Source organism: Leucopleurus acutus, assembly GCF_964270905.1.
Source record: "Leucopleurus acutus genome assembly, chromosome: 9".
NCBI lineage: Eukaryota > Metazoa > Chordata > Mammalia > Artiodactyla > Delphinidae > Leucopleurus > Leucopleurus acutus.
In genome coordinates, this window is record NC_139144.1 from 80496888 (window position 1) to 80512995 (window position 16108).

General features: G+C 36.7%; 1 protein-coding gene across 6 annotated transcripts in view; it reads left to right on the forward strand.

Moving 5' to 3' along the window:
- PTPRZ1 (protein tyrosine phosphatase receptor type Z1) overlaps positions 1-16108 on the forward strand; it is a gene marked incomplete at both ends in the record, with an annotated part of 162261 nt that overhangs the window by 86022 nt on the left and 60131 nt on the right. For all 6 annotated transcript variants that reach the window (XM_082846332.1, XM_082846333.1, XM_082846334.1 and 3 more), the window contains 6 exons: positions 744-923; positions 3060-3211; positions 6733-6828; positions 7627-7693; positions 14166-14323; positions 14491-14641. In XM_082846332.1, coding sequence (XP_082702458.1) covers positions 744-923; positions 3060-3211; positions 6733-6828; positions 7627-7693; positions 14166-14323; positions 14491-14641 — 804 coding nt within the window. The remainder of the gene's footprint in view (positions 1-743; positions 924-3059; positions 3212-6732; positions 6829-7626; positions 7694-14165; positions 14324-14490; positions 14642-16108) is intronic.

Here is a 16108-nt window from a genome sequence, read left to right on the forward strand (position 1 = left end):
GTCAGAACTTAACTCCTCTCATCTGGACATGCTTCAATCTGGAACCCTGAGCTAGGACTAACTATCTGATAGGACAAGTAGGTTTTCTGTTGATTTGGAAGAGCGTGATGGCTAAACAAGGCCATTGTTGAACCCTGCACTTGTTCTATAAGCATCTTCTCATAGTGTATCATATTAAAACCCAGAATCTAAATCTAGGCATACAGTTGTTTCTCAGTATTGGAGAAGAATTGGTTCCAGGATTCCCTCAGATACCAAAATCTGTGATGCTCAAGTCCTTTATATAAAATGGTGTAGTATTTGCATATAACCTGCATACATCCTCCCATATTCTTCAGATTATCTCTAGATTATTTATAATACCTAATACAATGTAAATGCTATGTAAATAGTTGTATATACAATGTAAATGCTATGTAAATAGTTGTATATACAATGTAAATGCTATGTAAATAGTTGTATATACGATGTAAATGCTATGTAAATAGTTGCCAGTGCTATGGAGCATTCTGGAATTATTTTTACCAAATGTGTTTGCTCTGAGATTAGTTGAATCTGCAGAAGTGAAACCTGTGAATACAGAGGTCCAACTGTAATTATTTTAAGAATTGGTTTAAAGATATCCCAATTTTCCCTACTATTGTGTCTACTTTTATGTAACATATTAACTACTTTATAAATATAAAATTTAGCTTTTGCATGGTAATTTAAAAAACTAACTTCTTACTTTTTTTTCCCCCTAGGAGCATTGAATCAAAAAAATTGGGGAAAGAAATATCCAACATGTAATAGCCCCAAACAATCTCCTATCAATATTGATGAAGATCTTACACAAGTAAATGTGAATCTTAAGAAACTTAAATTTCAGGGTTGGGATAAAACATCTTTGGAAAACACATTCATTCATAACACTGGGAAAACAGGTAAAATATTTGCATTTTGTTTCTGACGTTAATATGTTTATCAGACCTAGAGCATGTTTAGGTTATTTTCCTTTTATTTTCCTTTGAATGATGTATTCTGAACCGGATAGAAACTATAGGTAGAAGAAGTCAAATAGGAAATTGGAAGTTTAGACCTTCTGAAAATGTGTACAAAAAATTAAATGACCAAAGTCATAATACCATGTTCTCCAGTAATATAACAATAAAGGTGCCTCTACTGGAAGAGCTGTTAAAGATAATATAATATATAGCTATTGTAATTTAATAACCCCATCACTGGTTAATCACTTAGTCAATCAGGATTTCTTTTTCTTGGGCATTTTATTTGGTCTTGTCTGCTCAGCCTTGTGCTGTGTTCAATATTTGGATGTGAAAAAAGCAATCTACTATAATTGAATTTTAAGAAATTACTAGCCCTTCTATTAGAAAGTTTAAAATTATATACCATCCTTAGGAAGCACTCTCTAAGTTTTTTCTCTTAGTATGCAAAATATAATACCATAAAAAATTCCAGTAAACAACAGATAGACAAAATAGTTTATAAAAGTGAACAGTATTGTTTTTCTGATCTTACAGGTTAAATGAAATCGTATGTATATCAGGAAGTTATGTAAAAACAAATATAGGAAAAAGATTAGAAAAAATATTCACTATAATAGTAGCTATATTGGTGTGGTTTTATCATTAGTGGTATTTTTCTCTGTTTTCCATATTTTGGTAATATAATTATTTTAATGTGGTAATTTAATTTTAAGTCCCGTGAGGGTAGGAATTTTCAACATCAGTGCCTGATAAATAATAAGCATTCAGTAAGTATTTTTCTGAATGAATAATTTGAAAAATTATTACATGTTATAAGATATAATTAATTTAATACATAAAAGTATATTGTCCCAAATCTTGACATTTTAATTACCAGCTTTAAAGGATGTTACAAAGCAGTAAAGCATGTAATCTCTGCTTTATTTTTCTTAGTGGAATGATCTTTAGAGCCACACTTTTTAGGTTCACTACTGGCCATTTAAAGCACAGTGTGGAACCTTGAGCAAGTTACTTAACCTCTCTGTGACTCAATTTCCTTATCTGTTAAATAGGGATTGTAATGGTATCTTCTTCCTAGGGTTGTGTGAGGATCAAATATTGAATACACGTAAAGTAGTGTAATGCATGGCATGTCGTAAGTGATAAATGTTGACCATTATTGTTATTGTGTTTGTTGCTATTGTTATTATTCATGAAAGTTTATATCTCTAGCTGGCTGGTGTCCACTGGAAAAAAAAGCACAGCCTAAAAGTTAAGAATTATGTTTTATTTGGCAGACTTTATACTGGCCAATGTGTTGGATTCTGTTCCTAATGCCAACAGTGGTTTCCGCTTGATAGAACAAAACTATTTAAATCTGATTGAGAGACATTGAAATCTTGCATTAGGGTCTCCAGAGAATCATTAATCTCCAGATGACTCCTAAAATACAGTCAGATAGTATCTGCTACGGAACTGAAATAGGAGAGTTTAAGATTCTGAGAGTTGCAACCGAGGCTTCAAACATGAGATGGCTTAAACCCCTTCAACAGGAATGGGTCTCCCGCCTCCCTTGCCACAGTCTAGGACAGAAGTTCTGAAGCTTGTTGAAGCCTGGAGTGATGCTTGGAGGCATAAGGAGATGGGACAAAAGCAGCAGCCTGTTAAAGAGTAGAAACAGGCTGACCTTGAGAAGGTTGGGGGTACCCCCAGGAAAAGACTTCCTCTTTCCACTCCTCTGTTCCTTCTCCCTTTAACTATCCCCTCACTACCCTCTGATGCGTTAGGGGAGCAGGGCTTTGGACACCAAACAAACAAATCTTGGAACACCAAACAGACAGGGCAGGTGGACTGCCTGTCTCCTGCTTTTAGTGCTGTATAGCAGTGAAGGTCTTAGGTTTATTTTACATTTGTGGCAATAGGATACATTAAGTATACTATGCAGAGTTACAAAGTTCAGCTTCCAAAATGGTAACTTTTTCTAAATTTATCAAATAAATGATTTTATTAATGTACTTTAATAGATGAAAATTTAGTTAAATTTGCAATTTTGATTCTCAGAAACTTAGATGCAATTTTATTGTTTTTTTTAAGTGGAAATTAATCTCACAAATGACTACCGTCTCAGTGGAGGAGTTTCAGAAACGGTGTTCAGAGCAAGCAAGATAACTTTTCACTGGGGAAAATGCAATATGTCATCTGATGGATCAGAACATAGTTTAGAAGGACAAAAATTTCCACTGGAGGTAAGTCAATAGTTCCACTAGTTACTATTTCATTTTCTAAATCATTGGGATTTTATTTAGCATATAATTTAATTCATTTGTAATCAACTTTATAATTTATACAGCTATATTTTGTTTACTTGGTTAATATCTGCCTTCTTCACTAGCCTAAGCTCAATAAGATCCATATGTGATTTTCCACGTCCTGGTAATGCAGAGTGTCACATTATAGATGATCAGTAAATACTAATGAGTGAATGAATGAAATTCTTTCCATAGCCCAGTAGAAACAGAAGGGGAAAATTTTATCAACATACTGGAGAATCAAAAAGCTTCAAATTAAAATGAGAAAATTTTCAGATTTAAAATTGGCAAAATAAATATAATTATAATAAATAGTGTGTGTGCAGTGAAATATGTAAACACTTTCATACATGTCTGGAGAAAGTATAAATTGGTAGACTTTCTGGGAAGCAGTTCACTTGTTTTTATCAAGAACTTTAAATGTTTTATTCTCAATATTCACATTTCAATTTGTAGCAATTTAGTCTGAAGAATAATTAAGGACATAAAAATTTATGTGCAAAGACTTATTTACAATAATAAAAATTGAAACAAAAGGAAATGATTAAATACATTATGATAGATTATTATAGATCTTGTAAAAATCATGTTTTTCAACTATTTATTTACACAGAAAAAGTTCATCATAAGTGCTTTTAAAAAGTGGAGTGTAAAATAGTATACACAGTCTTTTTTTTAATTAATTAATTAAGTATTTAATTTTGGCTGCGTTGGGTCTTCCTTGCTGCGTGCGGGCCTTCTCTAGTTGCGGTGAGCGGGGGCTACTCTTCGTTTCGGTGCGCGGGCTTCTCATTGTGGTGGCTTCTCTTATTGTGGAGCACGGGCTCCAGGCGCAAGGGCTTCAGTAGTTGTGGCTTGTGGACTCTAGAGCGCAGGCTCAGTAATTGTGGCGCACGGGCTTAGTAGCTCCGCGGCATGTGGCATCTTCCCCGACCAGGGCTTGAACCCGTATACACAGTATTATTATTCCAAATTTTGTAAAACATGAAACTAATTAGTGGCTGAGAGTACAGTCTGAGTCAAATGGACGAGGCTTGAATACTGGCTTCACCGTCTAGTTAGTAGCTATATGACATGACATTGTAAAAATTATTTAATTTCCCTAAGCTTCTGTTTCTGTTCCGTGAAATTGACATAATAGTAGTAGCACATCTCTGTAAAGTTATTATGAGGATTAAATGAAAGATTGAATTATTGCTATTGTAAAAATAATTGAAGGAAACCAAGAAAACATTAATAGTGATTTTCTCTGGGTGATGGCATTATAGGTGCCTTTTCTTTTCTCCTTTAAAGTTGCCATATTTTCAATATTACCTGTAATAAATCTGTATTACTTTTATAATCCAAAATAGTTATTGATAATAAAAATAAGATAAATTAGTTATTTCATAAAGGATTAAAATATTTTAATGTGGAGAAGCACATTCAAGTTTGTCTTATAACTTTTTAAATATCCTTAAAGAAAAGCATATTTATCAAATTTGGTTTGTTAAAAATACGAAAGTCGGGCTTCCCTGGTGGCGCAGTGGTTGAGAGTCTGCCTGCCGATGCAGCGGACACGGGTTCGTGCCCCGGTCCGGGAGGATCCCACATGCCGCGGAGCAGCTGGGCCCGTGAGCCATGGCCGCTGAGCCTGCGCGTCCGGAGCCTGTGCTCCACAACGGGAGAGGCCACAACAGTGAGAGGCCCACTTCAAATAAAAAATAAAAAAAATAAAAAAAAAAAAAAATACGAAAGTCAACCCATTAAACACATAACATTCTCACTTCCGAGAGTTTAGCTCTCTCACACTACTACTTAGAACAATGGTGAAAATCAAGAAAAACTCTAACAATAACAAAAGCTGTGATTCAGCAAAATAAATTATACAGAATCTGTGTACTAAACCTCACGTACTTTTCTTATTTAAAAGCCCCTCAAGTTGTCTCTCAGAGATGTCATTTGTTTGTTGTTTGCTTTTTATTTTATTTTTAAAAACATTCATGGTTTTAATTTTATTTATTTATTTTATTTATTTATTTTTTTGGCCGCGCCACATGGCTTAGCGGGATCTTGGTTCCCTGACCAGGGATTGAACCTGGGCCCACAGCAGTGAAAGCCCAGAATCCTAACCACTGGACCGCCAGGGAATTCCATCTTGTTTGTTTTTCAAAACACTCTCCACGTAATTGTGCAAGCAGGGAAACTGGGGGGTATGCGTGACCTGCTCTTTCTTTCCGGCCTCTCACATCCTATAATCAGCGCCTCAGTCCTGCCCCTAAATGATGTGGGAGGTCAGAAAAAGGTTCAAACCACCTTTGTCTCTTACTTGAGTATCTAAGTCCCTGCAGCTAGTTTCTCTCCGGTCTTAATCCCTTCTGCTCTCCCCCCTTCTCCCCAGCCCTGCCCCCTTCCCATCAGGGACTTCTATTGCCCTCCAGCCCAAACTGCTGGGACTGCCTGTGTGGCCCCTGCCTACTTCTCCAACCTCATATCTCTCTTCTCCTCTCACGTGTGCTCAACTGAACTTCTAACAAACTACTTTCCATTTCCCACACTTCTCATACTTTCTTGCCTGTAGGCCTTTTCCTAGCCGGTCCCTCTGACCTGAACACACATTCATCTCTTCTGCTTTTTCCTCTGTCAACTTTAAAGCCACTCATGCTTCAGGGGTCAACTTGGAAATCCTCTCTCTGAAAAGGTTTTGGTGACCACCCAAGGCAGGAGCCACTGCCTTCCTCTGCTTCACACCTGCTATTTCTCTGATCCATAGCCCTAACTGCACATTAATCTTTTCAGAGGCTTTCTGCTCTTCCCTTAATTATATGTCTAAACTACCTGAGTTATCAAATTTCCAAGCCCACGACCCTAGGAGCACCAGCTTGTAAGTGAGAGTGGAGGCTGTTATAGATAGATGTGTGGACTGAAGTAGAAATGAACAAGGGATAGCCTCGCACCAGGGGGGGAGAGACTTAAAATAAGGAAAATAAAATTTATGACTCCTTTGGTATTTTTTAGGTAGAAGCAGAGAGTTCTTGAGAGTTTCACTGTTAGTAGAGCACAATACAATAATGTCCAAAACTGGTAGCTCAGACCATCAAGAAAGGCATGTCCATTCAGGAAAGAATGAAACCATATTTGAAAGAATTCCATCAAAATAGTGAAAATTACATTTGATAATTTATTACATTTGATAATTGCTCTAGTAAATTATTCAGTGTCCCCTGGTAATCACAAAGTGGTCATTCCAGTTCTAGATCTGTCCAACTTCATATTTCTTTCTTCATTGAAGGATAAGTGATAGTTGTGTATACATGTAATTGATAAAATATTTTGAAAATTCACAAAATATAGAATTATATAGTTTATAGAATTTTTCAAATAGAATTTAATGAACTGATAAATCATTTTATTGTCTTTTTGCTGACTTTTTTGTGAAGTCTTTGTATGTAATAAAGCCATCTTTGTTACATTTATAGATGCAAATCTACTGCTTTGATGCGGACCGATTTTCAAGTTTTGAGGAAGCCATTAAAGGAAAAGGGAAGTTAAGAGCTTTATCCATTTTATTTGAGGTAATCATTATACAGAGATTTAGCACTAACTTTTCAATCATGGGGAATTTCAAAACACACTTTTTTACAAATAGAAGGGCTCATAAGTGGAATGATAACTGGTGATTATTTTCAAAGAGAACAATGTTTAAAAGGGGACTCTTGTATTTGTCAATTGGATATGTCACTTCCAGCTGGAGCAAATCTGTGCACTCGTACACTATAAGATTTGCTTATTCGCAAAGCATCAGCATGATACAGCAGTAACTGCGAATCGTAACATTTTAAAATGTCCTTTTCTTCATGGAAAATTTGAAAATTATCTGGTTTTTGTTTGGTTTATTCTTTTTTTTTTTTTTTTTAATTTATTTTATTTATTTTTGGCTGCGTTGGGTCTTCGTTGCTGTGCGCAGGCTTTCTCTAGTTGCAGCAAGCGGGGGCTACTCCATTGTGGTGCATGGGCTTCACATTGCGGTGGCTTCTCTTGTTGCAGAGCACAGGCTCTAGGTGCACAGGCTTCAGTAGTTGTGGCACGTGGGCTCAGTAGTTGTGGCACACGGGCTCAGCCGCTCCATGGCATGTGGGATCTTCCCGGACCAGGGCTCAAACCCGTGTCCCCTGCATTGGCAGGCAGATTCTTAACCACTGTGCCACCAGGGAAGCCCAGTTTGGTTTATTCTTAACTTGCTGTGAAAAAGAAGTGTGCATTTAGGACATTACTTTTGAATACTTAAAATAGAATTTACTAATCTTTACATTTTATTGAATAATTAGTCAAATATTTTATGCAACTTTTAGAACATCATTCTTCTTTCACAGGTTGGAATAGAAGAAAATTTGGATTACAAAGCAATTATTGATGGAGTTGAGAGTGTTAGTCGTTTCGGTAAGCTATTTGGAGAAATCTCTTTCTTCCAGATTTACTGGAATGCATATGAATTTTTACAATGTTTTTACAATGTTATAAAAATCACTGTTCCAAGGAAGAAGGGCAGACATTTGTAAAGAGGAGCAATCTCTCACATCTTACACTTGACGGTTTATACACTTCTCACTAAAGAACAATTCATCAGAAATTTTTGTCACATAAAATCATAAAACGTTAATGTAAGTAGGAAGTTGGAAGTTTTCTAATTCTTTTATTGAAAATAATCTAATCACATTATGCATTTAAACGTATTTTTATTCTGTCTCTGCATTGTACATCTGTAAAAGACTCTATAATCTGAAACCAGTTAATTTTATAAAAATTATATTTTAAAGTGAAAAGGGAATTGTTACTCAAGTTCAAATGTATTCCCTGGTGGTTTCCTTGATAAGTCCTTTGCTTTACCAATATGATGAGATAAGATTTTTGGAAGGTGAATGCCTACATAGAACAAGGTTCACTATACTTTTATACTGTTCTGCCTGCTATCTCACGGATCTTGTAATTGGTCACGGCAAATGCTTTTGACAACATTGGCAAGAGACAGCAAACCTGTTGTTATTGTTGTTTTATTTTTATTAAGCAGAGTATTAATGTTGTCCTGAGTTATCAATAAAGGAGGAGTAGTCCTCTCCGGGAAGCTGCAAAATGTGAAATCAGAAACACAACTCACATAGGTCCTTTTCCCGAAAGCAGAAATCTGGCCTAGGGTTGATTCATCTTTGTCAATTATATGTGAGAACTTGAATTGACCAAACTCTTCAGAAGTCAGGCATATGTGAGCTCCTGCAGTGCAGCTTTCTTTCTTTTTTTTTTTGAAAGGTGCAATCAAACAGCATAAAGCTGTTAGTTATCTCCCTCCATCCACCTAGATTGCAGAATTCAACATTGAATGCCATAAGCCACACTTAATTTTTCCCTCATTTAGTCAGAAAGTGGAGTCTTTGCAGACTGCAAGAAGGCAGCTAGTTTGAATTCCTAAACTTAAAATGATGTAAAATATGAACCTAAATGTTCCCAGGCCTTGCACCAGCCTGTGGGACCACAAAAGTGATACTAACACTGGTTGTTAGTCCTGATTTGTGCAACTGTGGCACTTTGGCCACTCTCTTGAGGCCTCTTCAGTTGTTTCTGGGGGTTTCTAGGAGGGTGTAGTCTGAGCTTAAGAACCAATTTGCTCGTGTTCTTGGACTAAAGTTTCCTTTTTAATATCTACTGTCTATAAGCCATTGAGGGGGATGCTTCATCAGAGCCTGCTGTCACATAGTACCCTCCCTGGGAATGTGGGTTCCCTAACAGCATTCTGCCTCTGTCCTGGCTCTTAATTCAGAAACAGAACAAATGGTCTCCTGGCTGTCTGGAAACACATACTAGTCTGCCCTCTATCTATCTATCTTCTCTCTCTCTCTCTACCCATGCACCAACTTCTCTCCTCTTTTACCAAAAAATAAAATCCTCCATGCCTATCAGCCCATCTACTAGATACTTAATATTTCCATATACTCAGCAAGGACACCTAAGCCCATACAGTTGTAGAGCTAGGATTTAGAACCTGTCTGTCCAAAAAGTTTGTTCTAATATATTGTAGAGATTTATATTAGTTACATGTTTCAGAACACATATGAAACACCTGTCAATCTGATTTGAATGGTTGTGAGATATGATCTGTCCAAACTAAATAAGTTAAGTCCTTCCAAAGTTAAATGTTTGAGAATTCTTGGATTAAATTTAGTCCTATTTCAGAGTCTAGAAAAACCCCTGGTGCCCCATAAACGGTAGGTTTCCCAACATTGGCTGCCAGCCATTGCTGCTGGGAACTTGAAGGCAGTGCTCGTCTTTAGACAGTAGCTCAGGAACTGCAGCTAAACTCACATTATATGGAGAATATGCGGCTAAAATCCTGCCACATATTCTCCATATAATGTGAGTGACACAAAAAAATCAACACTGTTCAACCGTCATTCAGATTGTAAAGTCTGCCTTATTACGGTGTGGGCTGGTTGCTCATTTCCTATGTTCCTCTCTAAGAGACAAACCCATTTCTCTTTCCTTCCCTCTTTCGCACCTTCTTTTCTTTTCCTTCCTTCCATCACACCTACTCTGTGTTAGACATTGCCCTCATGTGGAGTGGTGAGGGAGGGTGCGGTTGCAGCAATCAGAGATAATGCATTAATATTCCCTAAGCAGAGCCCACAAAAGGAAAAACTGTTAGTCGAAATCCTTCAAGTTGCAAGAAGGAGACACACCCCAGGTAAATCATCAGTGATTCTCAAATGGGAGTTCTCATCAGAATGATTTGTTGTGCTTTCCTAATCGCAAATGCAGGCCAGGAATTTGTATATTGAAATCCTCACGGGCAGTGTTGATGTGGCCCCATCCTAAGTCTCATTGTCCTAAGTGATAAGAGTTGGTTTTAAATATTTAATGGTTCTTTCCTTGCATTGGGCCTGACCATGGTCTTTGTCTTTATCTCCTTGTCTCTCACCCTCCTAATCTTTCCACCTCCTCCTATCAGCCTCCCACGAAGGAGGATCTGATTGGTTTGTTAACCATTAATTCATGTTCAAAGGAAGAGGATCACTGAGTGAATGACTGATCACAAATAGAGCAGTGTTGGCTCAGGTGTGATTCTCTCTTGTGTTAGTAATAGTGAGGTCATTCAGATGAGGTGCATGTTTTTGCAAGCCACAAAAAAACCCCACCTTAGTCCAGTTTTCTCATAAGATGATGGTGCAATTGGAAAATACTACTGTAATTGTAAAGTCTTGTGATATCAGAAAGAAACTTAGGACATGTACGTACATAACAAAAAAAAATAAGGTACAAAATAGTTAACGTGTCCATAACAGAGACTAGATAAGTGGTATTGAAGTGCCGTTGAAGGAGGAATGGATTCTATACTGAGATGAGGGAAGGAGGAATTGAAAACTTTCTTCTGATTCTTTCCATTGCTCTTAATTATTTCCCCTTTAATTTCTTCTCCAATTTCATGACAATTATCTATTTCACCATTCCTGTTCAAATCTTCTGTTTTTCCTTTTCTGGCTTCTAGGTCTCCTGGTGTTTAATTTCCCACCTAATGTAGCAGTGAGTCAGTTTCCGGCTCCTTACTTAATTAGTATTCTCTACGTCCACATTTCCACGGAACATTTATAAGATAAGTTTTTTCATCAGAAAAAGGAAGAATTGTAGTCCATTGATGATTAAAAAAGAAGTTATTTAATCACAAATTTTCTAAATATCAAAAACATAAATCTGAAAATGGAAAAATATTCACATATTCAAAATAGTTTCCTTAGTTTCTGAGAACTTGAATCTGAGTCTGAATTCTAAATAATCTTGTCTTGACATTGGAGGAGAGGAAGACATACTTTTAGAAGTTACTAATTAACCCATTAAACCTAATGTAGCTTGAATTTTCTAGTGGATTAAAACGACTTAGGTTGTATCTACATGACACTATCAATTCTGTCAATAGGTTTTTACCTCTAAGATTTAGTCTTAAATGCAGACTGGAAGCAGTTATCTATAACTTTATTAGCAGGCTTCTTTCTTCCTGAAGAAGTTTCTGTATTGCAGAAAAAAGTAACATTCAATAACTAACTTTTAAATGGAAATAGTTTTTTTCCTTGAGGCTTTCTGGATGTGTCCAATCTTCATTTCATTTAGAGCTGTAATACACTATTAAGATCATCTGGTCCAAAATGTAAAATAGATAGCTAGTGGGAATCAGCTGCATAGCACAGGGAGATCAGCTCGGTGCTTTGTGACCATCTAGAGGGGTGGGATAGGGAGGGTGGGAGGGAGATGCAAGAGGGAGGGGATATAGGGATATATGTATATGTATAGCTGATGCACTTTGTTATACAGCAGAAACTAACACAACATGGTAAAGCAATTATACTCCAGTAAAGATGTTTAAAAAAAAAATCATCCGGTCCAGTTATTTCATTTTGTAATGAGGAATTTGGGGTTCAAGAAGACTAAAATCTTGCAAAAGCTTTACTCTACTTAAGGTTTTCAACTCTGGCTGCATGTTTGAATCACCTGGGGATGGTCTTTTAAAAAATGTAGACGCACCTAAAATTATAGCCTAAAAATAAATATAGATGCTCAGGTCCCACTACTAGAGATTTAAATTAAAACAGCCTAGGGTGGGGTCTGGGACATTGATTTTTTTTTAATGCTCCCCAGATAATTCGTATACTGCTACTCTGTACTGTACCATCTCACTTAGGCTAGATTAAATTGGCGTCAGGGACTATTTCTATTTTTTGTTTTTTGCGGTACGCAGGCCTCTCACTGTTGTGGCCTCTCCCGCTGCGGAGCACGGGCTCCGGATGCGCAGGCCCAGCGGCCATGGCTCACGGGCCCAGCTGCTCCGCGGCATGTGGGATCCTCCCGGACCGGGGCACGAACCCGTGTCCCCTGCATCGGCAGGCAGACTCCCAACCACTGTGCCACCAGGGAAGCCCAGGGACTATTTCTTAATGACCTAAATCTACAAGACAGAGCAGAGGACATGTACTGGACTGGGTAGTTAAACACAGATAAGTTAAAATAAGTTAAACACAGATCTCACTGGTAAGCAGATCGCTGCCCATATGAGTGAGGACTGGTACACAAAGAGCAAAATGGCCAAGGCAGTGCCATTGGTAAGTGCTGTTGGAAAGATGCAAGATCAAAAATGGGACTCTTCAAGGAGATGGATTTAGCTGGGTTGTTTCAAGGTTCTAAGACTAGATGGAACACTTAGGAAAGGTCTACCAATTTTTTGTAGGAATTCTCTATTCTCGATACAAGTTATATATCTTTGTAAATATAGCAGGAATAAATCAATATTTTTATTATATATATAAAATCTGAAATATATTTTCTACTCTTTGTCCTGCCTTTTTACTCTCTTAATGGTGACTATTGATAAAGAGATCCTGAGTATCATGTACCTCATTTTTCCCTATGTGAAGAACACTTTTTGCATGCTATTTAAGAAATCTCAACCTACCCTAACGTTATGGAGATAATTTTCTATGTTTTCCTCTAAAAGCCTTATTAGTCTGTTCACGTCTAGATCCACACTCTATTTAGAACTGATTTGTGCTTACGGTGTGAAGTAGGGAATAAAGATTCATGTTTTTCTATAAGGATATCCAGTTGACACAGCAGTGCATATTGAAAAGGTTAATCATTCATTACATAGTAATTTTTCTGTCTTAAATCATGTAACCATATATGTGTGTGTCTGGACTCTTTATTTTCTTCCATAGTTCTCCATCTTTGCATAAATATCTCACTATCGTGATTTCTATGGCCTTATATAGTAGGTCTTCCTACTTGGTATCCCTACCTTTGTTATTGCTCAAGATTGTCTTAACATTTTTTGTGGTTACATTTAAATTTTAAAAACAGAATGTCATTTAATACACACACAAACACACACACACACACACACCCCAACACCAACCCATCTGGAATTTTGATTAAGATGTCATTGACTCCATAAAACAACTTAGGGAAAATTAACATCTTCACAATACTGAATCTTCCCGTTAACATATTTCCCACCATTTTAAGGTTTTATCTAATTCTCTCAAAGTTTTTAAATTTTCAGTGTAGATGTTTTACACATCACTTGTTAGATTTACTTGTATTTGATATTTGTTGCTATCATGTTATATTGTTTGAAATTTCATTTTCTATTGTTTGTTACCAGTTAATAGAAGTACAATTAAGTTTTATATATTGGTGTTGCATGCAGTGACTTTGCTAAACACACTTATTAGTTCTAATAGTCTGTAAATTATTTTCAATATCTCACATGCTCAGCTGAGTTATTTGAAAATTATGATGACATCATTTTTTCCTGCCCCATCTTCATGACTCTTTTTTTCTTTTTCATACCTTATTGTAAATAAATAAAGTAAATAAATGGTCCCAGTCCTCCAGTTCAATGTTAGATAAAAATGGTGGTATTGTAGAAGGATTCCTTGTCTCATTCTTTATCTCTAAGGGAAAAACTTTCAATAAGTCATTTTTAAATATGATGTTTATTATAGACTTTTGAAGATATCTTCATCAGAATAAGGTTTTGTTTTTCTTTTACACAAATTGGTATTAAATCCTATCAAATGGTTTTACTGTATCTATTCAGATGGCCATATGATTTCTGAATATCTTTCATAGGTAAAAATAATCTCTCCAGCATCTTGCCCATGTAATGATAAAGCATCTAGCACTATGTAGGGATATATGCAAGAAAATTTAGAATATGCCAGTTTTATCACCATTTTTGAAATAAATCTAAAATGTTCTTAAAATTTCAGTTCTGATTAAATACATACCAAAGCATATGTCTTTGTTTCATAGGAGCTTTGAGCAGCTAAGTTCCACTGTTGGGATTTCAGCTGAGATGTGTGTGATTCCTTTGTAGGGAAACAGGCTGTGTTGGATCCATTCACATTGCTGAACCTTCTGCCAAACTCAACCGACAAGTATTACACTTACAATGGCTCCCTGACATCTCCTCCCTGCACAGACACCGTTGACTGGGTTGTTTTTAAAGATACAGTTAGCATCTCTGAAAGCCAGGTAATCTTGGAAATTCAAACAAATGAAGTAATTTGAAGCAATTTTGAAAGCATTATTTTCTAAGCTTTACTATAGAATATCTATTTTAAAGCACTTGCCGATATGCCTTTGAAGCAGATACACAGTTAAATTATGTGTTATTATATGTTAAATTATCTTCTTTCCAGCTGGCTGTTTTTTGTGAAGTTCTTACAATGCAACAGTCTGGTTATGTCATGCTGATGGACTACTTACAAAATAATTTCCGAGAACAACAGTACAAGTTCTCCAGGCAGGTGTTTTCCTCATATACTGGAAAGGAAGAGATTCATGAAGCAGGTGTGTATTGAAATATAATTTTGTAGGAGGTAATTGTGGTATAGTGGAAAATATACAAGGCTTTGATTTTTGGAAATATTTTGATTATAGCCTTGTAGCTTTAGGTAAGCACTTTAACTTCTCTGAATCTCGGTTGCCATTTTTATAAAATGGCAATTAAAAGTATCTGTCTTTCCAACATGAATAACCCCATTTTGCAGACAAGAGACACAGATTCAGTAAGGAAAGTAATTTTTCTAAAATACATAGTAATAGGTGGCAAAGTCACATACACACCTCCACATTCTTTGTGTCATTTGCCTGAGCTAACAGCTATAAGAGAGGGATGAATAAGGGGTGAGGTGTTCAGAGCTTGGGGAGATCACTTATGGTTGGGATGACTAGGGAATCTCCGTGGGAGAACCACATTTGACCTGAGTCTTGATGTGTGATTTGGGTTTTAAATAAGTACTCATCCTTGTGCTGGCAGCTCCCAGAGAAGCCTGGTACCTAGTAAGGATTGAAACCAAAGGCACTGAATTATTAATGAATAAAAAGTGAGTCTTTCCCCCAGTTTCTTTCTTTGAAAGAAAAGAAGTTTGTCCTTGTCAAGTCCAGGCGATGGAGAGGAGGGAAAGTCTCTGGAGTCTTTTGAAGCTGACACAGCAGTCAGAAGCCTTTGAAAGTGTCCAGAGGACACAATCAGTTGCATCTACTGACTTGTTCTTTTCAGTTCACACTGAGGGTGCACTGGTTCATGAAAGAAAGAGTTGAAGTGGCCTTTGCTTTGGGCACTGAAAACCTTTCCAAGTACATGGTCTTCTTTGATCCCCGTCCTGCAATGAATTTTTGGCCGTGTATAATATTAATTCAATAATTGTCTGCTTTTGAAGGTTGGGCATTAAAACAGCATGTTTTTATTGTTTCAATGTGATATTTTTGGGAATTGTTTATCCTTTAACAACGACAGAGCACAAGACAACAGTGATGAATAGCTGCACTTAATGTGACATTGTTTCAAATTAAATTGCCCCAAAGTGAGGACATTTAATTATATTTCTACCAAAAATAGTAAATACTAAAACTTCCTGTCTGGTAAATAATACACAGTTGATTAGAAAAAAGAAACAGATTTACCCATCTCCTTTTCCGAAATGCAAATGACCAAATCACAAAGTAAATAAATACGATTTTTTGGTCATGTACTTTTATTAGTTATACTTTATTAAAACCCTTCAGTGGCTCCCATTGCTTTTAGAATAAAATCCAAACAGTTTGTCATTACATGGTAGGTCCTATTCAGCACTTACTGGCCTTAGTGCTTACCCATCCCTGGCCAACTTCCTTCCCTCATCCGGACCTCTATGAGGTCCCTGAAGGGGGCAGACCATACTCTCCCAGGTTGCATGTTCTTCCCTGCTGGTCTCCTCCTTGTTCTTCAAGACTCAGGTCGACCATTGCCTCCACTGGGGAGCCATCTCTGACTCT